We start from the raw sequence: 26,000 nt of genomic DNA, 5'->3' as shown, positions 1-26,000 counted from the left end.
CAGAGTTTTCCCCATTGTTATTCACTGTTCTTCCTGCACTGCCTTTCTTATTAGCAATAACATCTTGTTAGGAACAACGTCACTATCCTGTGAGCAACATTGAATTCCATAAATTCTCTATGAGACGAAATGAACATTTAAGGAAGCTACACTTCTGAACTAAGGAACTAAAAACGAGATCCTGTTCACGCTGATAAGACTAAATTTTTTAAATATCTTGTTTAGGAAGGGTGTTTTGAAGACTTGTAAAAATTATCTCTAAGGTTTTTTAAAAAATAATATTAACAGGGTGTGGAGAAAGATATAGTAGATAGATTATAAGCAGAAGACAGGACTAAGCCGTATAAACTTAGAGTACCACGAATAAATTTGAAGGTTCACAAGCCTAACTTCACAACTTATTCTATAGTTAGATCTATATGCATTCAAAATCAGACATAAGTAAAACAAATGAATTGGTTATTGATAAGTTAATACCTACACATAGAAGAAAAATTAAATTAAATTTGTGGACAAACTCTTAAAGCGATTAAGAAATTGATATATCGGGTTACTAGTCCTCAATTGGGAGGCGCAATGGCAGCGGACTCGCGATCATAGGATCGCGGTTTCGATTCCCAGACCGGGCGTTGTGAGTGTTTATTGAGCAAAAACACCTAGAGCTCCACGAGGCTCCGGCAGGGGATGGTGGCAAACTTTGCTGTACTCTTTCACCACAACGTTTTCTCACTCTTACTTCCTGTTTCTGTTGTGCCTGTAATTCAAAGGGTCAGCCGTGTCCCGCTGAATATCCCCGAGAACTACGTTAAGGGTACACGTGTCTGTGGAGTGCTCAGCCACTTGCACGTTAATTTCACGAGCAGGCTGTTCCGTTGATCGGATCAGCTGGAACCCTCGACGTCGTAAGCGACGGAGTGCCAACAACAACAACAACAATAAATGTTACAGTGGTGGTGGTGGTGGTGGTGGTGGTGGATTAGGCTGGTACTGTGAAGATTGGTGTGTGTGTGTTAATGTTGTGTATGTTATGTTTGTGATATGTCTTTTTGAATAGTGTTTTTTTGTGGGTGAATTGTCAACTTCTTTCTTTTTTCCCTTTATTATTTACAATTTTCCACTACCCTCATCACCACCACCATAGCTACATTCCATGTCCATGCGTGCCAAGTTGGGGAGGAGCACTCCTCTATTTGTGCGGGCTTTTACATATGTTTGAGCTGTTTGTAGCGTGGTAGGTGGTGGTGAAGGTTCGGCTACTGTTGTTGGTAGAAGGTTTGGTGGTATTGTAACCGCTGATGGTACCAGTGTGGGTTGTGACGTAAGCAAGAGAGAGGGGGACGCATGTGTTTCATGGTTTGCTGAGGGCAGAAAGCCTTCAGGTACGTTTTTGCGCCACATGTGTAGTACTTTGGCCTACAGCCCTCTACGGTCTCAGAGAAATGGGTGCCGTCCATATAGTCTATTATGTCTGGAATGACCTCGAAGTTTCCTGGGTTGTTTGGGTGAAGAAATTCCATCCCAGACCCCGATCGGCTTTTCAGTCTTTATTTTTTAACTTCGAGGATTTGGGTTGTCTCCTCAACATCCATGAGGACAACTGCCACCAGCCATGAAATAACTATTGTGGGCGGCACCCGGGATACTTCAATTTTTACTGGTCTTTGGCCACAATATGTTGGCAGCGGAGTAAGCTCTTTGCTCCTTAGTGGTGTGATGGAGTGTTGTCATGCATCCTCTGGTGTTTTAAATCAGGGGTTTTCAAACTGTGGTCCGCAACGACAAGACAGGGGGTCCGTGGACAGTAAATACTTTTTATGGGCAATTTGATTTTATATATGTTTTTTAATCGAAATCTTTTAATTGACAATAAACCTATTTGTTAAATACTGTTAAATAAATAAATGTAGAAATATATGTTATTTTAAGCAAATATTTATGTATAAATTTCATAAGCGTTTATAAGGGGGTCTCTAAGGTAAAGCCTGAAATATAAAGGGGTCCGCAAGTCAAAAAGTTTGAAAACCCCTGTTTTAAATAATACATCCACCATCCCAAATCCCCTACCAAGGGTTATATGGGTCTTGCATTCCCATACGCAACCCCAAACCTTTTGGATCTGGGACTCAGTCGTTTGCTCTAGCCCGCCTGACTTCTTTCAAATTGTACGGTATGTTACTGTACAACATCGCGTGTTTTCCAGCATGTCAGAAGGTGTGAGGTTGACTCTGTGGCCCCCTCCTTTTTAGCACTTGTTTGGCTTCTCCTAATTCGTTTCCTCTTATTTCTATTTTATCTGTATTTCCTGTTGCCCTCGTGAAGCAAACAGGTCATTTCGGGTGGGGGGATGGCTGTGTTGTGTTGGGAGAGGTCACACATAGGTCACTATTTATTTTGTTGCAGCAGCTGCTATTTGTTGTTGCTGTTGTTTTTGTTGTTGCTGCTGCTACTGCTGGTTTCGCTACCCCCACTTCGCTCCACGCTAATTGGAGAGTGAGTGTCAACAAACATAGCAAGTTTGTTGCCAATAGCGATGATGGTGGTGCTGGTGTTGTTGCTTTTCGTTGTCATTAATTTCTTTTGATGTTCTTGCAATGACGAAGGTGTTGAAAGCAACAGAAACATACTTTCAGACTTAGCACGTACTGTAGTGTTCTTGATATTGTTTCTGTTGACGAGACTGCTGCTGCTGCTGTTACTGACTTTAGCCATGTAGCTATTCTTTTAAGCGGATAACTAGCTGTTCTTTTTAGCGGATGAACAATCTTTATCTGCCCTCTTACTTTTTACTGCAAAAATTTAAGGGCGCATTAGGCCAAACAAACCCCAAATTTGCCCCAACGGACTACAGATGGAGAAAAACTAGGTCCCAATGTCCTGGTTACTTTAATTAGCGGGATATTATCGATTAAATAGACGTCATCACGTGATTGACAGTTATGAGAACGTATTGACGCATCTATATGGTCTCTTGATCTGTTAGAAATAGCAGCAAACTTGCCTCAAATAATTCCCATCTGTCACCACCACCACCATTTCAATCAAGGAGAATTTAAATATTGTAATACAGGATTCTCAGAACATGCAGGCAAAAAAGATGTGTTGGTAATGGCTGGATTGCCCTTGATCATGGGTCACAGTGCGATCAATGTATTTTAATCTGGAGTTAAGCAACAATGGTTGGGACTTTGTTTTATCAGCTCCAAAATGAATATTTGCTCCTAGCAGGATGAAAGCTCAGAAGACGGAGGGGAGATGACTCAGGAGCAGAAGTTATTTTATCTTGTGCTGTGCCATTTCAGTGGGGAGACGCAATGACCCAATGGTTAGGGCAGCGGACTCGCGATCATAGGATCGCGGTTTCGATTCTCAGACCAGGCGTTGTGAGTGTTTATTGAGCGAAAACACCTAAAAAGCTCCACGAGGCTCCGGCAGGGGATGGTGGCGAACCCTGCTGTACTCTTTCACCACAACTTCCCCTCACTCTTACTTCCTGTTTCTGTAATTCAAAGGGTCAGCCTTGTCACACTGTGTCACGCTGAATATCCCCGAGAACTATGTTAAGGGTACACGTGTCTGTGGAGTGCTCAGCCACTTGCACGTTAATTTCACGAGCAGGCTGTTCCGTTGATCGGATCAACTGGAACCCTCAACATCGTAAGCGACGGAGTGCCAACAACAACAATTTTGTGTAACAGAGATTTCAAGTCAAATAAACCAACTCTCTATATTATTAAAAGTTATTTTATTAACATTTTGCTAACAAAAGGCAGTCTTGAATTTACAATCACTGACAGGCATCAAACTAGAAATCATAATGTATTTAGTCTGGTGCCATACAATTTACACAAACCTCATCATCGTGAGGTGATTGATTACAGAGATATTTTATTACATAAGCAGGGCACTTCAAATTTACAAGGATTAAAGGGCTGACAGGAGGTTGTGATGTTCATAACTTTCCTAAAAGCATTAACAAGTAAACTAATCAGTTCCAATCAGAACAGGAACTAAGTAGCAGACATATGCATCTTCTTAATGTTTTTCCAATCAGAGCCCTGTAGAACGTTTTAACCCTGCCATAATCATAATAGTGATTTCCCTGGATTCATGATCATGGTCATAAGATTGTGGTTTCGATTCCTGGACCAGGCGACGTATTGTGTTCTTCAGCAGAACAATTTTTAGGAAAGTGGGTTATACATCATTAGATGTACACCTGACTTTCCTATATTAAATTAAAAGTGAACGGAACGCAGAACTCCAAACTGATCAACAACAACATTTATTTTTGAAGGTAAAATGGACAGCCTCCAATTGTCCGGTTTCTGAGACGTCTGAATGTAGATGTACTGTCCCTTGAGATGGATCGTTGGAGTGACAACTTGGTTCAACCACACTCAATGAGAGAGCTTGTTTTAGACGTCTTGCTTGGTCGCTGTCTGGCGTGGTAAGAGACAGAATAGAAGCGGGAACGCTTGGATGTTGAAATCCACGCATGCGTGGTTAAAGATACAGTAATGGCGACGATGCCTTTTTGGCGCCATATGACGTCACTACAAATTCATTTCACATTGCTCCAGTCCACTCAGCCGACAAAAATGAGTGATCCTGCGACAGACCAGTGTCCTGTCCAGATGGGGAATATATATGCCACAGAAACTGGGAAACAGGCCCTTTGAATCTATATCCAACTCAAGAAGGATCTTTATCCATTTCTTTTTTAAATATTTGCTGAAATTTCTTGTGTGCTTAATTTTATCTTTCTTTGCAAAGTATGAACACATTCAGGTGAGTAACCATTGCTCAAATGCTGTATTAATCACCTGAGCAAATGCATACCATATTCAATTGTATATCACTAAGGTGCAGGTGTGATTGTGTGGTAAGTAGCTTGCTTCCCAACCACATGGTTTTGAGATCAGTCCCACTGCATGGCACCTTGGGCAAGTGTCTTCTACTATAGCCTTGGACCAACCAAAGCCTTGTGAGTGGATTTGGTAGACAGAAACTGAAAGAAGCCCATCATGTGTGTGTGTGTGTGTGTGTGTCTTTGTGTCTGTGTTTGTCCCCCACCACTGCTTGACAACTGATATTGGTGTATTTATGTCCCTGTAACTTAGCAGTTTGGCAAAAGACACAGATAGAATAAGTACTAAGACTAAAACCAAAAATAAGCCCCAAGGTCGATTTGTTCAACTAAAACCCTTCAAGGCGGTGCCCCATCATGGCCACAGTCAAATGACTGAAACAAGTAAAAGAAGATTCTATTATGAAATTTTAAGATTAATTCTTCAAAAAAAAATAATGGCTGGCCGCCTACACTTTTTTCTGCAAAATAGAGGTAGTTTACCCTGTTCAGGCTATATTATTAGCATTATCCTGCGTTTGAGAATTTAAAATCATTTCTTTAACTTTCTAAGACATCTCAACGCTTCTAAAAGCAAACTTCATTTGTTTGTTTACGTTTATCGTAATTTGAATTTAACATATGATAGCATCTCATAAAGCAAGATTTCTATACATCTTAAATTTGCGGTGGGTAGTTTAGCTTAATCGGTTAGAGCACAGCGACGCGTAATCATGGAGGTGTGAGTTCGTGTCTCATAGCTGGCCGCCCACACTTTTTTCTGCAAAATAGGGGTAGTTTATCCTGTTCAGGCTATATTATTAGCATTATCCTGCATTTGAGAATTTAAGAAATCACTTCTTTAATTTCATCTTGTAAATCTTGTACACACATTTTTGCCTTTGTGCACCAGTTGTAAAACATTTATGTGCATGCACCAGCACACCACTTAGAGAGAACATACATTGTAACACACCTATGAACAAAAGCATTCCGGCTGTGACCATGCAATTATTTTAAAGTTATCTAGGGCTGCGTTATCTAATGCAAACATTTTCTAGCCTTTCCTATTGCTTGCGTACCTAAAACACTTGAATACTTACAACTGCTTCCTGTTTTTACTGCTGTACATATAAGTACAGCTGTATGTAGTCTCAGGTTTCGTTACACAGCATCTCTGGAAAATGTTGTCTCCTATAGCCTTTGGCTGATCAGAGCCTGGTGAGTAATAGTGGTTAGCGTAGAGAGAGAGTTACCTTTGTGAGTCATACTAACTCATAAGGGCTGGTTTGCCGGTTTCATGGGCATATATCATCATCATCATCATCATCATCATAGTCGTTTAACGTCCGCTTTCCATGCTAGCATGGGTTGGACGATTTGACTGAAGACTGGTGGACCAGGAGGTGACACCAGGCTCAAATCTGATTTGGCAGAGTTTCTACAGCTGGATGCCCTTCCTAACGCCAACCACTCCGAGAGTGTAGTGGCACCGGATTACTCATTTTGGCCAGCTGAGTGGACTGGTGCAACGTGAAATGAAATGTTTTGCTCAAGAACACAATGCATTGCTCAGTCTAGGAATCGAAACCACAATTTTACAACCAAGAATCCAGTACCCTGACCACTAAACCATGCAACTCCATGTGTAGTATTGAGGAATTTGGCATTTGAAGAAAGACATGGCCACCTCAGATGGAGAGAGTGGGGTGGGAGAGAGTGAGAGAGAGAGAGAGAGAGAGAGAGAGATATGGTGAAGGGCCAGGCCTCCATATAGTTCTTGTTAACCAATTTCATTCATAAGGCACTGGTCAGACTACAGTAGAAGACACTTGCCCATGGTGCCACACGGTGCGACAGAACAAAAGACTTGTAGTTTCATAGTAAATTCTATCCATAAACCTATGTTTGTGCCTACATCACTTTTGATATAAATTTCTTTTATGAGGATAGCTGCGTGAAAAAGTGCCACACCCTAACAGTTGAGGGAACCCGTGGAAGAGGTAGGCCCAGGAAGATCTGGGCTGAGGTGGTGATGCAAGACCTTCGTACATTGGGCTTCACCGAGGCGATGACTACTGACCGAGACCTTTGGAAATGTGCTGTGCGTGAGAAGACCCGGCAAGCCAAGTAAGATCGTTGCCAGTGCCCCTGGACTGGCTCTTGTGCGGGTGGCACATGAGATGCACCATTTTGAGCGTGGCCGTTGCCAGTACCGCCTGACTGGCTCCCGTAGGATTTTCGAGCGAGATCATGCCAGTGCCCCTGGACTGGCTTGTGCAGGTGGCACATAAAAGACACCATTTCGAGCGTGGCCGTTTTCGTGCGGATGACACGTAAAAGCACCCACTACACTCTCTGAGTGGTTGGCGTTAGGAAGGGCATCCAGCTGTAGAAACTCTGCCAAATTAGATTGGAGCCTGGTGTTGCCATCCGGTTTCATCAGTCCTCAGTCAAATCGTCCAACCCATGCTAGCATGGAAAGCGGACGTTAAACGATGATGATGATGATTAATGAATCTGAATAGCAGAACAAGGAATTAGTCTAGACCACTTTCTTTTTTACCCTTGGACCCTTCTGATCCCTATCTAACTCTACGGGATCCTCATAGCCATTTGATGTTTAAAAAAGTTTTATCATATTTTTATAATTAACCCCTTAAGCATTCAGATTATTCTGTCCAATAAAATGCTTATTTATTCACCTTGTTTTTGGTCGGCCCCAGGCTACAGTAGAAGGCACTTTCCCAGAGTGCCATGCAGTGGATCTGAACCCAGAACCATGTGGTTGGGAAGCAAACTTCTTACCACACAGCCACATCTAGAAGTACAACTAATAATTTGCAGATAAATTTTAACAACAAAATTTTTTATAGGCGTAGGGGCGGCTGTGTGGTAAGTAATTTGCTTACGAACCACATGATTCCGGATTCAGTCCCACTGCGTGGCATCTTGGGCAAGTGTCTTCTACTATAGCCTCGGGCCGACCAAAGCCTTGTGAGTGGATTTAGTAGACGGAAACTGAAAGAAGCCCGTCGTACATATGTATATATATATATATATATATATATATATATATATATATGTGTATGTGTGTGTATATGTTTGTCCCCCCAACATTGCTTGACAACCGATGCTGGTGTGTTTGCGTCCCAGAAACTTGGCGGTTCGGCAAATGAGACCGATAGAATAAGTACTAGGCTTACAAAGAATAAGTCCTGGGGTCAACTTGCTCGACTAAAGGCGGTGCTCCAGCATGGCCACAGTCAAATGACTGAAACAAGTAAAAGAGTAAAGAGAGACCCCCAATAGATCCTTATTAAGAATCACTGGTCTAAGCACTTTCCACATTGAAGGAAGGAAGGGTACTGATAACTAGATGAAGATGAAGTAGATAACATTCAGTTTGTACTCTCATAGATTGGTTTTTGTTTTTACTTAAGTCTGGAGAAAGGAGAAATGCCTGTGTCTCTTCCAGGCCCTTTAAAACTGGTGAGCTTGACGATAATATTTCATTTAAAAACCATTGCAGATCAATACCTGCAAGAAAGACATGAGCAGGGAAAAGATTCCAGAAGGCTGATGTCATGGGGAGGAAGGACTGGACATAGTGGTTAGTGCAAAACTAAGAGTGTTGTATGCACAAAAAGTGGTTGAGAGGTGGAAAGATGAATGTGTCAGGGAGTACTTGAGTTGTAGAGATATGAGCTCTGAGGAATGGAGGCCATTATAGTAACAATAGAAAAGAATGGAAAACAAAAGTTGATCAGGAGTCTGTCAACCAATTATTTGATGCCATCCACTTGGTGCTTGGACCTGTCTTTAGTGCAATCCACTCTGTTGCAGGCATTTGAGTGATGTCTTTGGTTTGAAATTAGCTTCCTCACTTCTTCACACCTGTCTTAGAGGAAGATCTTAAAAGGACCAGGAACACTGCCCTTCCTTTTTCTGTTTAAGCCATTTGTAAAAAACAAAAGGCAAGGTAAGAAAGAACAGGGAAAAAGACTGTTTAGTACAGTGTAACAGGATGTGGGGTGGTAGAAGGAAGAGAAACAGGTACATTGGTGCTCATCATCATTATCATCATTTAACGTTCGTTTTTTTATGCTGGCATGGGATGGATGGTTTGACAGAGAGTAGCAAATCTCAAGGCTGTGCTGAGCTCCAGTGTCAACTCTGACACGTTTTCTACAGTTGGATGCCCTTCCTAACACTAGACACAGAGACATTAGTGGTGTTTCAACAAATCTAGTGAAGGGTGGACCATTCCAGTAGTGGTAAAAGAGGCAAAGAGAGTACACAGCTTTACAGTGGTTAAATGGAGTACAGTGTTGATGAGTAACGGATTACTTGTTATTAGAAGGACAGCCTTCTTTTGCTAATGCGTTACATAAAGTGTATGTGTTCGTATAATGGGTGCATCATACAAAAATTTACAGTGTAGCAGTAGTCCAATTAGGATTTAACGAAGAGGTGAATATTAGTTTGATTCAGTCAAAGAAAATGACACACTCTCACTGAATGTGACATGTGGGAAATCAGCTTCATGTGTTTTTAAATGAGTTCTCAACCTGCTGTTTGTCATGAACGTTTTCCCACAAATGTCACAACAGAAATGTTTGTCATCAATGTGTATGCGATAATGTCTTTTCAAATGAGCACTGTCACGAAACCCTTTACCACACATCTCACAGTAAAACGATTTCTCCCCCGTGTGAGTCTTAATATGTCTCCTAAGGTTATCATTACGTATGAAGTTTCTACCACATACATCACAATGGAATGGTCTCTCTTTAGTGTGAATCTTTAAGTGCCTGTTTAACTGGCTGTTGGTAATAAAACCTTTCCAGCAGATTTTGCAATAAAAAGGTCTTTCCCCTGTATGGGTCCTCACATGAATTTTCAAGTCTTCGTTTTTCAGAAAATCTTTGCCACAACTTTTACAATGGAAGCATTTTATACCACTGTGTATTCTTCGATGTTTCGACAAGTGACCCTTAGTTGCAAAATCTTTATCACATATTTCACAGCTGAATGGCTTTTCCCCAGTGTGCTTTCTGTGATGGATTTGTAATTTGCCCTTCGTGTCAAAACAGTGTCCGCAGACATCACAACTGTATGGTTTTCCTCCAGTATGTGCTTTAGCATGGTGTTTCAAGTTGTTAGCATCAGAAAAGCTTTGGCCACAAAACACACAATCAAACGGTCTTCCACCTACGTGTGTCTTCCTGTGTAAATTCAGTTTACGACTGTTACTAAACTCATGTCCACAAATTTCACAGCATAATTCTTTGAATTCATCATGGACTTTTAAATGTCGTTTCAAGTGGTTAATATCAGAGAATCTATGATGGCAAATGTTACATAAGTAGCAGTTAAGTCTTGTATGAGTTGCACTATGCTTTCTGATTTTATTCTCAGTCAGGTATATTTTACCACATATCTCACAAGGGAACAAGTCTTGGGATTCAGAATTGGTTTGAGTAAAGTCATCATCAGACACATCACTGCATGAAGGAAGCAGCGTGACATTATTATCAGTGAGGAGCTCCACTTCCATGGCAACAAAGCAGCATTGAATTAAACTTTAATTAACTGGTAACAGGTCAGGTTGGTAAGAAATGCATCCAAATTATTTCCCTAAAAGAGCCATTGTTTTGAAACTGGAAAGATAAAGATCATATGTTATTCACTAGTATATTTGTGTGTGTGTGTGTGTGTGTGCATGCACGTTATTTTAAAAGTTTATATGTATGTATGTGCGTATGTATGTATGTATGTATGTACGTATTTACTCATTTACTTGGTTCAGTCATTTGACTGTGGCCATGCTGGAGCACCGCATTTAGTCGAACAAATCGACCCCAGGACTTATTCTTTGTAAGCTTAGTCTTGCCCGCTCACGTTTTGGTATGCTGCTATATTTCATGTTGAGAACAATTTAGGTCTTAATAGACACAAGATGTGATCTATTTCTAGCACATTAATTGTCCACGTTAGTGGTCAACGTTATTTTTTAAAAATGTACCTTAATCCCCTGAGATTGCAGATACTATTTCTGAATCTCTTTGATTCTTTAGATGTGCTGGCCTCCTGATAATTAATCGATATTAATTAATATATGATTAATTACCAGATTTTATAATAATATTTTACCCATTACCCATGTTCTCATACTGAATATATACGACGCAGTAAATATTTTCTGCAGATATATTCCTGGAATTAGCGCGCCAAAACGAAGACTTTTGAATTTCACCATTAAGCTGTAATTAGCAGAACCATATGCACACACACCCATGGCTGTGAGCAACTCTGTATACGATTCTGATGATTGCGGTTACATTACAAATCAGGCTGAAGAGGAATGGACAAATGGTAAGATTTGTTAAATCCGAAACCGGTTCCTGTTTAAGAATGCTTTTTTAGGTGATTTTAAATGTCTTGCCCGCTCACATTTTGGTATGCTGCTATATTTCATGCTGAGAACAATTTAGGTCTTAATAGACACAAGATGTGATCTATTTCTAGCACATTAATTGTCCACGTTAGTGGTCAACGTTATTTTTTAAAAATGTACCTTAATCCCCTGAGATTGCAGATACTATTTCTGAATCTCTTTGATTCTTTAGATGTGCTGGCCTCCTGATAATTAATCGATATTAATTAATATATAATTACCAGATTTTATAATTATATATATATATATATATATATATATATATATATATATATATATATATATATATATATTTATATATATATGTATATGTATGTGTATAGCACTAACCACTTCCCAGCATCCACACCAGCTCACACACTAGCACTGACCACTTCCCAGCACCTACACATGCACATGTCAATGTCACCAGCATTTTCCACATGCACATACACGCTCTCACATACACACACACATATATGTGGAGGTGCAATGACCCAGTGGTTAGGGCAGCGGAATCGCAGTCGGAGGATCGCAGTTTCGATTCCCAGACCGGGTGTTGTGTGTGTTTATTGAGTGAAAACACCTAAAGACCCACGAGGCTCTGGCAGGGGGTGGTGGCGACCCCTGTTGTACTCTTTCGCCCACCTTTCTCTCACTCTTTCTTCTTGGTTCTTGAGTAATGCTGTGATGGACTAGCATCCCGTCCAGCCCGAGGGAACATAAACGTCATAGAAACCAGGAAAGCTGGGCCCGTGAGCCTGGCTAGGCTTTAAAAGGGCACATAAATAAAAAATAATATATATATATATATTGTGCGTGAGAAGACCCGGCAAGCCAAGTAAGATCGTTGCCAGTGCCCCTGGACTGGTTCTTGTGCGGGTGGCACATGAGATGCACCATTTTGAGCGTGGCCGTTGCCAGTACCGCCTGACTGGCTCCTGTAGGATTTTCGAGCGAGATCGTTGCCAGTGCCCCTGGACTGGCTTGTGCGGGTGGCACATAAAAGACACCATTCCGAGCGTGGCCGTTTTCGTGCGGGTGACACGTAAAAGCACCCACTACACTCTCTGAGTGGTTGGCGTTAGGAAGGGCATCCAGCTGTAGAAACTCTGCCAAATCAGACTGGAGCCTGGTGTTGCCATCCGGTTTCACCAGTCCTCAGTCAAATCGTCCAACCCATGCTAGCATGGAAAGCGGACGTTAAACGATGATGATGATGATGATGATGATGATGATGATGATGATTCCTCAGAACACATATATATATGTATGTATATATATATATATTCCTAGGAATGTAGTGTATAGCTTACGATGTACTGAGGGATGGTGCAGAAACATGACAACTACCTACAAAGGAGAAACTGCACGCAGCATAGGAGAGTGTATAGGTGAACACTGGGGTTGATTTGCTCGACTAAAGGCGGTGCTCCAGCATGGCTGCAGTCAAATGACTGAAACAAGTAAAAGAGTAAAGAGAGAAAGAGAGAGAAGGGAGTACAAGAACTGTACTTTCCCTTTATTTTTTTTATTTCTCAGGTCTTAGGGCAACAGCACAACGGGGTGAGAGGAAGGCCCCACACACACAAACAAACAAACAAGGACACAAACGTAGGTGCACATAAAGATACACATCTTAGCAGAACAGAATGGAGTGAGTGCAGCAAGAAAGCACATGGCAACGAAAAGTGTTGTTGAAGAGGTTACAGATGCATGAAGAAAGATTTCTGGACAATGGATAGGCATCAAAATAATAAAAATAATAAAATAATAGTAATAAATGAGCGAAGAAAAGAAATATATATATGTATAGTGCATGCGTTTATTTGGCAAAAATAAATAATAATAATAATAATAAATGAAATGACCATCCCAAAGTACAATATACAGACATATATATAATATATACATACATATATACATATTTATATACTTAACCATATATATATACCTCTGTTATTCATCTTATACGGTTGCCTTCTATCGTCTCTTCATTACTGGTATTTACGAATTCACATATGTTATCGTAGTATAACATATTTGTATATCATCTTTAATATATATTATTTTGTGTGTTCGACCGTGCGACGCGTTTAAATAAAAGGAGTCCTCTGTTTTTTCCATTCGTCACCATTTCTCCTTTTTGAGTTCGCACGGTCGTTCTTACATATATAAATATATATATATATATATATATATATATATATATATATATATATATATATATATATATGCATATTGATTGATCGCTAACCCCTAAACCTTTTTTTATTTTCTCTCTCAGTTTATTTCTGTGTTCTCTTGTGCCGAACCGCTAGTAGAAGACACTTGCCCAAGGTGCCATGCAGTGGGACTGAACCCAGAACTATGTGGTTGGTAAGCAAGCTACTTACCACACAGCCACTCCAATTCATTTTTGTTTTTCTTTTTACTTGTTTCAGTCATTAGACTGCGGCCATGCTGGGGCCCCATCTTGAAGAATTTTTACTCGATTGTATTTACCCCAGAATTTTTTTAGATGATTTTTCAACCAGCGCATGAAGTTAAGCCTAGAAGGTCTCTCGACATGCTAGAAATAACAGCCAACTCCCTTGGTTATATTTTTTTGGTTATTCTTTGTTGAAGCACCGCCTTGAAGAATTTTTAGTCAAATGTATCGACTGCAGAATCTTTTTTAGGTGATTTTCAACCAGCCCACAAAGTAAAGCATAGAAGGTCTCTCCACATGCTAGAAATAACAGCCAAATCTTACAAATTTCGGTAATTTTTCAGATTAACACCCGCACGATTTTCACTAGGGTGTTAGGGTTAGAGTTTTAGGGTTAGGGTTAAGGTTTTAGGCTTACAGTTACGGTTAGGGTTTAGGGTTAGGGGTTATGGTTAGTGTTGCGTTTACGGTTTTAGGGTCAGGGTTTTAGGGATTAGGGTTAGGGTTAGGTAATTGTGCGGGTGATAATCTGAAAAATTACCCAAATTTCTATTTATATAGTAAAGACTATTTGCCAACATTCGAAAACAAAACGCATATCTGAATATATAAATTAATAAGAGGAAAGAAAAACAAATATAAACCCAAAACGAAAACTACTCATTTCTTTCTGTAGTTAAATTAAAGTTAAAACGGGGTCGAGGATCAATAACGGCCTTGTACTCTTTTTTTGTAAAAAAGAACCTTTAAGAAAACGGGTACCCTTTTGCATGGCCACGGGTCATTGAATGACATTAATAAAAAGTATGAGAGACAAACAGGGAGAAATACTTAGGAACGCCTGCAGCAAGAAAACCTAATAGTAATGTCTAATGTGGCACCTTTGTGTTAAGTCAGTATGTGTGTGAGGGCGCGTGTTTGTGTGCGTGAGGGGTATTTTTAATTGGTAAAATGTTACAAAAGTAACTGCCTCTGTATGTAGAGTGAATCATTACGAGACTACCGGTGTTTGTTTGTTTACGTCTCCGTAACATAACAGTTTGGCAAAAGAAACTGATACAATAAGTATGATTGTTTTTTTTTTTAAATTAGTACTGGAAACGATTCGTTCGACTAAAATTTTTCAAGGCGGTGCCCCAGCATGGCCGCAATTTACTGACTGAAACAAGATATACCTCTCGCTTTGACTGTTTCGTAATAGCATTCTGAAAAATGCATATTTTTTTAATGACATTTTGCCGAAATATGCTTTTGATGTGTACATTTGTAACGAGCGGATAAAATTGAGAATTTTTCGGTTTTCTTGTCTTTTTTTTTTTTTTTTGTAGGGGAATTTCGGATCGTTCAACTTCAAACCCACCCCCACCCCAACTTTGTATCAATTTCGATAACTTGAGCATTTTCACTTCTAATAATATATTTGATTTATATATTTGAAACATTAACTTCAATTTCATTGGGAAAACATGCATTTTTTAATTTTTTTTTTTTTTGTCAGAAAGTTATGCAGAAACAAAGTCAGGGGGCACCTGCCTAGAATTGCCTGCTCCTGTAAACTTAGTAAAGTGGGGGCTACAAAAGAAAAGAAAAAGATTTTTTTTTTTTTTTAAATCAGTGCAGTTCAATAAACTTTAGGACAACACTTTAGCACACATGTCATAACTTTATTATTATTTTGGGGAATTTTCAGAAAAGTTTTACAGACGGTAATTCACATGAATATGAAAAAAAATTTTTTCTCGGGTTTTCGAATTTAAAAAATTGTTTTTTTAATATTTCGGACTTTTTTTTTATTTAAATCAGTTTAACAATACGGACAGTCCAAATGTTTTGCTTAATCTCAGCAATACACTATTAAATGAGTTTATGGGGAGAAATATATTGTAAAACATCAATTAGTCAGCGTAACAAAGAGATGAAGAGGATACCAACCAGGTAGTCATGAGATGTGCTAAATATAACATATAAATCGCCCTTAAATCACACACAAAAAAAAAATGGGGGTTTTTTTCTTCTTTTTCTCTTGCATATGAATTCCCGTGTGTAGAACACAAGATCGCAAAAGTTTTCAGAAAATTCCCAAAAATAAAAAGTTACGAGAAGTTATATGGAGTGCTTCAAGCAGGATTCCGCTACTAAGTCTCGTCTAATAAAGAGAAACTTTTTATTAAATACAAAATGCAGAAAAAGGGAGAAAGTTTTCTATTTTCTATTTGTTTTCTGCGAAAGTTCCTCCTACTTACCGTTTAATGGAACTTTGGACTCTGCGAAACGTTCCAAGAAGTTATTTGTGATTCATTTTGTGGCTTGAATTAAATATGATTAAATGTGAAGTTTTTATTGATGCCTGTTACAGTTCGAGTTTGTATTACTCAGTCTTTTTTTCTTTTTTTTCTGTCTCTCCCAAATATTCTGTAAATTCATTTATTGAGATGTAGCATCTTGCAGGCATGATGATGCCTTTAATAGTTTGTTTATGCCTATAAATGAATTTCTGGTGACTATATTTGTGTGCGTATTTTAGCAGCATATATTATATGTAAAAAATTATTTGTGCATATATATAACCAGGTATAATAGGTATATAAACGAATTATTGATGGATAAATGAGGTTCTATGTATACATCAGTGTCTATTAGTATATTTATGTCGATGTAATTCTTTCTTTCTTTCGCACACGCACTTCGAGCAAATTAATGACGTGTGTGACTGTGTGATCAATGAAGACGTATATTTAAAAACAAGATGTTTTATGAGTTTTTAAGTCAAAATAAAGTTCATTCGTTAAGTAACAAACAATTTTCCCTACTTTCAAGAAATTTCTACATTGCTTCCATTCTGTATGAGTGTGTCATGTTGTAAGTCTTTATGAGCGATCGAAGAATCAAATAACAAAGATTTAAAATAAAAATGAGATTTTAAGCTTCTGCACAGAAATACAATAATATTTGTGAAAAAAAAAAGTTATGAGGCGGGCAATGTGCGGTGAATAGGTTAAAAGTATCCCTTACAAAATAATGACCAATAACAGTTAAGTCATACAAAGAACAAACAGATTTTAATTTTATCTCAATCTGTTGCTTAAAGCATAATATTGCTGCATTTAGAAAAACTTGTTTTCGTCATTCACAGATTAAACACATAAACTAATCTTTATTCATTATTTTCTTTTAATTTCTTTCACAAACTTTCACTACATAAATGGCAATCCTTTACAACTCCATGATTTTTTTGAGAGGGTGGGATTTTCAGAAAAGTTTTGCGAATTTCTGTTCCACACACGAGAATTCAAACGATTATGAAAAACAACTGTTATCTTTTAAACCCACCACCACCACCAGAAATCCTAAAATTTCCACTGTTTCTCGATTTTTTTTTTTTTTTTTAATCATAGTTTAAAATAAGAACAGTCCAAATTTTAGGCTTAAATCCCAGCAAATGACCACCCTTCGGTGCATCATCATTCCATTAAATGTGTTTAGGAGAAAAAAAAATATATTGAAAAACATCAATATATGGCAGGGTGACAAAAAACGAGGAATGTATCAGGTTGTCGTGGGATGTGTGAATAACAGCAGCTAAATCGCCCTCAAATCACACACAATTTATATATATATATATATATTATCTTTATCTTATATTTACTTTGTATTATATTATACTCATTTATTGTGCTTTTAATTATTAATTTTTCTATATGTGATAGTGGATTTTTATCGATGAGTTCCTGAAACTTGGTTCTTTTCCCTAAAACTATATATTTATATATATTTTAATCTGTGGATTTTCATCGATGAGTTCCTGAAACTTGGTTCTTTTCCCTAAAACTATATATTTATATATATTTTAATCTGTAAAGCTCAATTTAATTTTGATTTTTTATAAATTGATTTTAATTGAGTTTTTACCTGTAATTTTGGATTTTGTCCCCTAATATTATTATATATATATATATATGATCGTATGAATTCTCGTGTGTAGAACACAAATTCGCAAAAACTTTCTGAAAATTCCAAATAATGAAAAAGTTATGATGCGTTATATGGGATGCTTAAACTAGAATTCTGCTTTTTACTGGATCATTACTTTGAGAAAACCAAGTACACTAATATTTCTTGTTAGGATTTGTCGTTTGTTTTTTTGTTTTTTTATTTGGAGAAATTTCGAACCTGGGTTCTCATTCCTAAGGTATTTTTCAATGTTATTGTTATTATTATTATTATTCAGGTCACTGCCTGGAATCGAACTCGGGATCTTGGGGTTAGTAGCCCACGCTCTTAACTACTGCGCCATATGCCCACGGGCATATGATATAGTGGTTAAGAGCACAGGCTACTAACCCCAAAATTCAGAGTTCGATTCCAGGCAGTGGGTTCAACTATCATCCGTGCAGCATCTATATTCCTTCCCATGACTTTTGTCTCTTATGTCCCTGCCATAAGGCTTCACTTCCACACATGCCAGCTTATTCCTTCCAAGGAATCTAGTGCTCTTACCTTAGATTTTCTTGGGGTCGGCCAGATTGGAGCAGTCTTGAGTGTAACCAGCCGAAACTGCTGAGAAAATTTGGAACTCAACTGAAGATAGAAAACTCTAAATGACCCATCCTTCTTTTCCTGTCCTTTTTTGTATCATCTAACTGTCCAGATGTTTTGTTGTCACCTGTTACGTTCTTGTTTTCTTTGTTACATATACATATATATATACACACATATATATATATATATATATATATACACACACACACACATACATATGTATATATATATATATACATATGTATATATTCATATATACATATGTATATTCATATATATGCATATATATATACATACACTAGCAGTAATATTCATCGTTGATTGGGTAATTACATTTACTGTTTCTTGGGAGCCACATGCCACATTTAAAGTATTAATATATATATAATTTACTCCTCTTGTATGTGTGTATTTTTATAAGAGCAAAATATGTAATAATTGAAGTAGAAAAAAGATCAATTTCATACATGAAGACAATGAGGAGCTGTACCTGGTAGTTGTAATGTGTTCAAAAATTTGATGGAGTAGTTAACAATATCCTGATCATCAACAACACTGCCAATTGAGTTACAAGTGAATATTTCTCCCAGAAGTTTATTCAATAGCATATTATTAATGCTATGTACAGCAACGTTTTTTGGAGCCAGGATAACTCGCTCATAAATCCAATGTGTATTGTTGTAATTATGAAGAAGATTAGGAAAGATTTCAGCTACCAAATCATTGATGGAATCAGTTGAATTACATATTGGATTTAGTGTAAGAAATTGTTCTTCATCAATTGGAACTCTCCCGTCTCTGAGTTTCAGAAGCTGCTCTGCAAATAGTTCAGCTGATTGATCTTTTGAAAGCCTTGATCTCATATTTGTCGAAAGTTGAAGTGTTTTTCACATGATGCCATAATACAGAAGACTTTATTGATGCAATGAGCTCATCCACTTTTGTTCCTCTTGGGACAACTGGTAGTGTTTGTCGAAAGTCTCCTGACAATAATACTGTGACATTTCCCATCATAGAATTACAATTTTTAATGTCTCGTAATGTTCTGTCCACAGCTTCAAAAGCATTTTTGTGGGCAATGGTACATTCGTTCCAGACAATTAAGTAACATCTTTGTATTAGTTTACTCATTCCAGAAGTTTTAGATATATTACAAACTGGATCTTCTTTGTTAGATAAATCTAAAGGTAACTTGAATGCTGAATGGGCAGTCCGACCTCTGAGTAGTAATGTTGTTGCAATCCCAGAAGTAGCAATAGCTAACGCTATTTTATTGCACATCGAGCTGCCAGCTACCCAACTCAACAGTACCCTAGTAGATAGAGACAATTAAGGATATGAAGAGAAAACCCCCGGCCCATCAGGAATCACCGTTGACCGGTGAATTCTTGAAGGTCAAAACACATTTAGATATACTGAGTGGTTACTACCACCACATATAGCCATGACAGACAAAAAGGATGCAGTTGAAGCCAGAAATTTGAGCTTACAGAACACAGAAACAATATTTATATATCACCTGATGAAACACAAGATCTCATAATGCAGGGAAATGGTTACATAACTAAATACCTGTGAACCTGGAGAACCACATTGCGTGGAAACAATTGTAGTGATTACAAATAAATGTTCCTCTGTACTCCTTGTTGACTCCAACTTATCCAATTAAGTGTGTGTTAATGTCTATCTATTTATACAAATGTAATTCCATGTCCCATTTGTGTTATTTCATGCAAATACCATACCTAGAACTTTCCCTATCTTGGATCTGGAACTTGCATCGAATCATGAAGCTACATGCATGTATACATGGATATATATTTGCCTGTATAGTAATCCCTCGACTATCGCAGGTGTTACGTTTCAAAACCTCCCATGATAGGTGAAAATCCGTGAAGTAGAAACAGTATTGTACAGTATATATTTTTTATAATTTGTATATATCTATTTTACACACAAATGCAAAACAATACCACACACTCGCTCCAGAATTTTGTTTTCCATACAGTATTGTGCAATTCTCTGTTTACTCATCTACGGTACACTACGTATTTTCTTTTAATATTGTCCAACCCATGCTAGCATGGAAAGCAGACGTTAAACGATGATGATGATATTTTAATTAATGTGTTATACAGTGCAGTTCTGTACTGTATTCTTATTTATTAATTTTTAGGTGTGAAAATTTTATTCATCAAAGTAAGTACCATTACGATCAACACATTTTTGCCAACGAGTTAAAAGTTTGTTTATTCTGGTAACATAAAAATCTGGAGTTCCGGAGCTGATGAAATCTTTGAATGCACTTTCAGCACTGGTTTAATTTTCGAACTCTTTCTCTCACAGGAAACCATCAAGGTGCTTGAAAAAGTGGTAGTCGGTAGGAGACAAGTCTGGGGAATAAGCTGGGTGGGAAGAACTTTGTAGCTAAGTCCCCTCAACTTCTGGAGTGTCATTAGTGAAACGTGTGGTCAAGCAGTCATGAAGAATGATTGGCCCTCTTCTGTTGACCAGTCTAAGATGGAGGAGTAGCAGTTTTTTGTTCATTTTGGCAATTTCATAGCAATATGTTTCTCCAGTAATGGTTTTTCTGGATTTTAAGAAGTTATAGTGGATGAGTCCAGCAGTACACCAGCAAACAATCACCATAACCTTCTTTTTGAAGAGCTCGGGTTTAGGGAAGATTTTTAGTGCTTCATTTCGGTCCAACCACTGCAAAGAATGTTTTTTATTATTGTACAGAATCCACTTTTCTTTGCAAGTTACAATACAGTCAAGAAATTGATTGGTCTGGTTATAGAGAAGAAGCAATGAGCAAATTTCATATCTGCACATTTTCTGATTTTCATTCAAATTGTATGGTATCCATTTGTTGAGCTTTTTTGATTTTCTGATCGCATGCAAATGGTTGCAGGCAGTTTTCTGGCTAACTTGAAGTTTTTTTTGCCAGTTCTCAAATGGTTTCATGTGGATCTTTCTCAGTGACGGTCTTTAGTTGACTGTCATCGATGACAGATGGGCGTCCACTATGCTCACGGTCTTCAAGACTCAGGTCTCCACTGTGAAATCATTTAAACTATTTTCGAGCTGACCACTCACCAGTCATTTCCTCACCAAACGTTTTATTGATATCACAAGCAGTTTCAGCTGCTTTATGTCCTCTTTTGAAGTTGAATAGAAAAATTGCTTGAATATTGTGCTTTGAGTGTTCCATCTCAGATGATTATAACAACCGTGAAAAAAATATCAGCGTTAATTTATTGATGCATTTGGGCAAGTCTATGCCTGTATTCAGACAATTGCGAAAAAATGTTTAAAAAAACATTCAAAACTCTGCAAAAATCTGGTACAAATTCTTCATGGTTCAAAACGTTGCTTACTTTTTACTCAACCTGATATTTCATATATATATATATATATATATATATATAAATTAAAACAATAGGGTAAAAAATTGGATATTAATCAATATCAATTTAATACCAGGGAACAAGTACATTAAAAGAATCAAGGAGATTCAGAAAAAATATCTGAGATCTCAAAAGATTATTGGATACGTATATATAAATATATGCGATTCGATAAATTATATTTATTCAACGGTCTGTACTGATGAGAAACAGATATTTTTCGGTAAGAAAATATTAATTTCGAAACTAGTTTACAGATAATTGTATTTTTTATGTAATTTTCACTTGTCTTGCCCGAATACGTTTTTGTTACATCACTAAATTTCCTTTGAGAATAATTCGGTCTTAGTAGACACATTACATGTGATCTTCTTCTAGCACATTAGCAGTCCACCTAGTAGTCTCCTTTATATATATATATATATATATATATATATATATATATATATATATATATATATGTGTGTGTGTTTATGTGCATGTATGTATGTGCACAAATATCCTTTCTTCTTATTTTATTTTAGTGTAGCATATCTATCTACTGAGTGAAATGCTTAATGAGTAAACCATTTGAAATAATACACATTCATGCAACCTTGAAATTGTTTATATAATTTATTCTAGAAAAGTCCAGAAAATTATAGTTATCATTTAAGCTGGTCAACATAAATGTAACGCTCAAAACTGGAAACCAGTTTGATAAGTGCCAATACACGAAACTCTCAGCCCTGGAATCAATCTGTAACTTCTGCCAATTAATAAACACACAAACACATATACATAATTACATATATATATATGAACATAAACAAATAGACATATACAGTTAGCTGGAAACCATGAAGTATCATGCTGAAGCTTCACCCAGCAAACGTCTCTGTGCCAGTTCGTTATTAGGATTCAACTCAATCAATTTGTTGCTGGAGACAGCCAAATCTTGAACTGATACCCGTCCTCTCTGTTGGATATGTTTTGCTATGGCCTGCAATTCATCTATGGTGATGTAGATGAACTTTCCACGGTCATCCATGACTCCAGTCAATGTGCCGTCACCAAGGAGACACTGCACCCGATCAATTGCTTCCTGGGAAAGAGACCACGTTGGACATTTGTAACAGAAACGGTCAACCAATTTGGAAGAAAGTCGATTTGGGGAAATGAGGAGACAGAGAGAAGTATGTATGGTATTTGAGTCAATGTGGAGTGAGACTGGGACTGGAGTAAGGTAATATGACATAAGTGTAGGATTGTGGTGAGTTGGAATGAATTGAATGTGGGATTGAAATGAGTGTGGGTGTGATGAGGTTGGGTGAAGTGAGTGTGGAGTTGTAGAGGGGTTGGATGAAATGAGTGTGGGTGTGGTGAAGTTGGATGAAGTGAGTGTGGAGTTGTAGAGGGGTTGGATGAAATGAGTGTGGGTGTGGTGAGGTTGGGTGAAGTGAGTGTGGAGTTGTAGAGGGGTTGGATGAAGTGAGTGTGGGTGTGGTGAGGTTGGGTGAAGTGAGTGTGGAGTTGTAGAGGGGTTGGATGAAGTGAGTGTGGGTGTGGTGAGGTTGGGTGAAGTGAGTGTGGAGTTGTAGAGGGGTTGGATGAAGTGAGTGTGGGTGCGGTGAGATTGGGTGAAGTGAGTGTGGAGTTGTAGAGGGGTTGGATGAAGTGAGTGTGGGTGCGGTGAGGTTGGGTGAAGTGAGTGTGGAGTTGTAGAGGGGTTGGATGAAGTGAGTGTGGGATTGTAATGGAATGGGATAAAGTGAGAGTGGGACTAGAATGAGATGGGATGAAGTGAGTGTAGGATTGGAGTGAGCGTGGTTGTGGTAAAGTTGCATAAAGTGAGTGTGGGATTGGAGTGTGTGGTTGTGGTGAGATTGGACAAAGCTTGAATGGGGGCGGATGACGTGAGTGAGGGACTAGATTGAGGAAGAGTGAAATGAAGGTCTATAATGTTTATAAATCTGCTGTTTAATCTTTGGAAGGAAAAAACATGGTGGTAGCAGGGACAATTATAATGTTAATTATCGTGATGATGATGATAGATGAGTAATGATTGTGATATTCGTAGTTAGGGTAGAAAGATTGTCACAGAGGTGGTTATATTGTAAGGAAGAGGTTGGAGCAAGACTTGCTTAATACACAAGGCAGTAATATATTAAGAATCAGAAAGAGCTGTTAACCTTACCTGTGTTTTTATTGAGAAATGGTGAGCCAAATCTTCCAGCATTACAACTTTGAGCTCCTGAAATATGCAATAAAATACTGATTAGTGGCAGAGGAAGAAGTGGGGAGAGAGGGCTTAGAGTTAAGAGTTCTCGACACTGTTTTTCTATATATTGCTGGTGAGGAGAGGAGTCGTTGCTATTTCTAGCAGTTGAGCATCCATCATTGACAAGACCAAGGAATGTGAGGCACCAAGACAAACACATACAGATATAAATATATATATATATATGCAAGCATGAAAGACAGATGTTACATGACGATGATGATACTCTCTTTTACTTGTTTCAGTCAGTTGACTGTGGCCATGCTGGAGCACCGCCTTTAGTCGAGCAAATCGACCCCAGAACTTATTATTTGAAAGCCTAGTACTTATTCTATCGGTCTCTTTTGCCGAACCGCTATGTTACGGGGACGTAAACACACCAGCATCGATTGCAAGCGATGTTGTGGGGACAATCACAGACACACAAACATATACATACACACATATATATATACATACATATATACGACGGGCTTCTTTCAGTTTCCGTCTACCAAATCCACTCACAAGGCTTTGGTCGGCCTGAGGCTATAGTAGAAGACACTTGCCCCAGGTGCCACGCAGTGGGACTGAACCCGGAACCATGTGGTTGGTAAGCAAGCTACTTATCACACAGCCACTCATACGAGGGTCATCTTTCAGTTTCTGTCTACCAAATCCACTCACAAAACTTTGGTCAGCCTAAGGCTATAGAAGGTACTTGCCCAAGATGCCATGCAGTGGGACTGAACCTGAAAATCATGTGGTTGAGAAGCAAGCTTCTTACCACACAGTCACACATTAAATTTAACAACACTCATCATCATCATCATCATCATAATTATTTAACATCCATCTTCCATGCATGCATGGGTAGGACGGTTCACAGGAGCCAGCCAGGTAGAAAAAGTACCTTATGCCACTGTGTCTGTTTTGGCAAGGGTTTTACAGCTGGACGCTCTTCCTAACACCATGAGATTAAATTTTTTTTTTTTTTTTAAAGTACTTTCCACATATAGGCGCAGGAGTGGCTGTGTGGTAAGTAGCTTGCTTACCAACCACATGGTTCCGGTTCAGTCGCACTGCGTGGCACCTTGGGCACGTGTCTTCTACTATAGCCTCAGGCTGACCAATGCCTTGTGAGTGGATTTGGTAGACGGAAACTGAAAGATGCCCGTCGTATATATGTATATGTATGTGTGTGTATATGTTAGTGTGTCTGTGTTTGTCCCTCCAACATTGCTTGACAACCGATGCTGGTGTGTTTACATCCCCGTAACTTAGCGGTTCGGCAAAAAGAGACCGATAGAATAAGTACTAGGCTTACAAAAAAAAAAGAAGTCCTGGGGTCGATTTGCTCGACTATAGGCGGTGCTCCAGCATGGCCGCAGTCAAATGACTGAAACAAGTAAAAGAGTAAAAGAGTATCCCTCAATATAACAACCTCTATATCTCTACTCTTCAGACAGTGTTCTGGTTTTTGCAAAGCTCTACTTACCTTGATGTAATTGATAAATTCTTCCAGCAAAGACTGTGACTGTAAGAAAAGAAGAGAAGAGAAATATTTAACACCGATTTAAAATCTTGGCACAAGGCCAGCAATTTGGGGGTGGGTGGGAGGGGCTACATCAATTACACTGACCCCAGTGTTCAACTGGTACTTATTTCATCGACCCTAACGGATGAAAAGCAAAATTGACCTTGGAATTTAAACCCAGAATGTAAAGAGGAAAGAAATGCCACTAAGCATTTTGCCTCGCGGGCTAACGATTCTGCTAGCTCATCGCCTCAAAATCTTATAATAATTCTGCTTGTCATTGCATTACTTAGCCTGTTGGTAATGCTTTCATGTGATTAGAGATAAAGAGGTAGAAAGAAAAGGAGAGAGAAAAGGAGGGAGGGAGACGCAGCCATGACATGTGGTAGAAGGAATGTAATTGTAAAGCTTTCAGGTAATTAGCTGAAGGAAAAGAGAGAAGAGAGAAAAAGAGGATAAGGCAAAGAATGAGATAGAAAGTGGGAGAAAGAAAAAGAGGGAGAGAGAAGCATCCATGACATGAAGTAGGGGGAATATAATATTTATTGCATTTGTTAAA

The 26,000-nt window shown here is 38.4% G+C and overlaps 2 protein-coding genes across 2 annotated transcripts; both read right to left on the bottom strand.

Moving 5' to 3' along the window:
• Positions 1-8,876: 8,876 nt before the first annotated feature.
• On the bottom strand, positions 8,877-16,690 carry LOC106880819 (uncharacterized). Its single transcript, XM_014930946.3, has 2 exons — positions 15,960-16,690; positions 8,877-10,509 (listed from the first exon to the last, which is right to left on the bottom strand). Exon 2 carries the CDS (start codon positions 10,404-10,406, stop codon positions 9,327-9,329), a length of 1,080 nt encoding a protein of 359 aa, XP_014786432.1. The 5' UTR covers positions 10,407-10,509; positions 15,960-16,690; the 3' UTR covers positions 8,877-9,326.
• A 5,571-nt stretch (positions 16,691-22,261) lies between these two features.
• Positions 22,262-25,491, bottom strand: LOC106874303 (DDRGK domain-containing protein 1). Its single transcript, XM_089362370.1, has 3 exons — positions 25,403-25,491; positions 23,842-23,898; positions 22,262-22,749 (listed from the first exon to the last, which is right to left on the bottom strand). The coding sequence occupies exons 2-3, from the start codon at positions 23,881-23,883 to the stop codon at positions 22,513-22,515; spliced, it is 279 nt and encodes a 92-aa protein (XP_089218496.1). The 5' UTR covers positions 23,884-23,898; positions 25,403-25,491; the 3' UTR covers positions 22,262-22,512.
• Between the last annotated feature and the right edge of the window lie 509 nt (positions 25,492-26,000).

Source organism: Octopus bimaculoides, chromosome 14 (assembly GCF_046866305.1).
Source record: "Octopus bimaculoides isolate indiv1 chromosome 14, ASM4686630v1, whole genome shotgun sequence".
Taxonomy (NCBI): Eukaryota; Metazoa; Mollusca; class Cephalopoda; order Octopoda; family Octopodidae; genus Octopus; species Octopus bimaculoides.
Note: the sequence above shows the minus strand (reverse complement) of the source record. Positions and strands in the feature narration are given on the sequence as shown.

Excerpts from the sequence above, each read along its gene's own strand:
- LOC106880819 (XM_014930946.3), bottom strand. The coding sequence starts at position 10,406 with ATGGAAGTGGAGCTCCTCACTGATAATAATGTCACGCTGCTTCCTTCA.
- LOC106874303 (XM_089362370.1), bottom strand. The coding sequence starts at position 23,883 with ATGCTGGAAGATTTGGCTCACCATTTCTCAATAAAAACACAG. Across the intron at positions 22,750-23,841 it reads ATTTCTCAATAAAAACACAG|GAAGCAATTGATCGGGTGCA; the intron begins GTAAGGTTAACA and ends TCTCTTTCCCAG.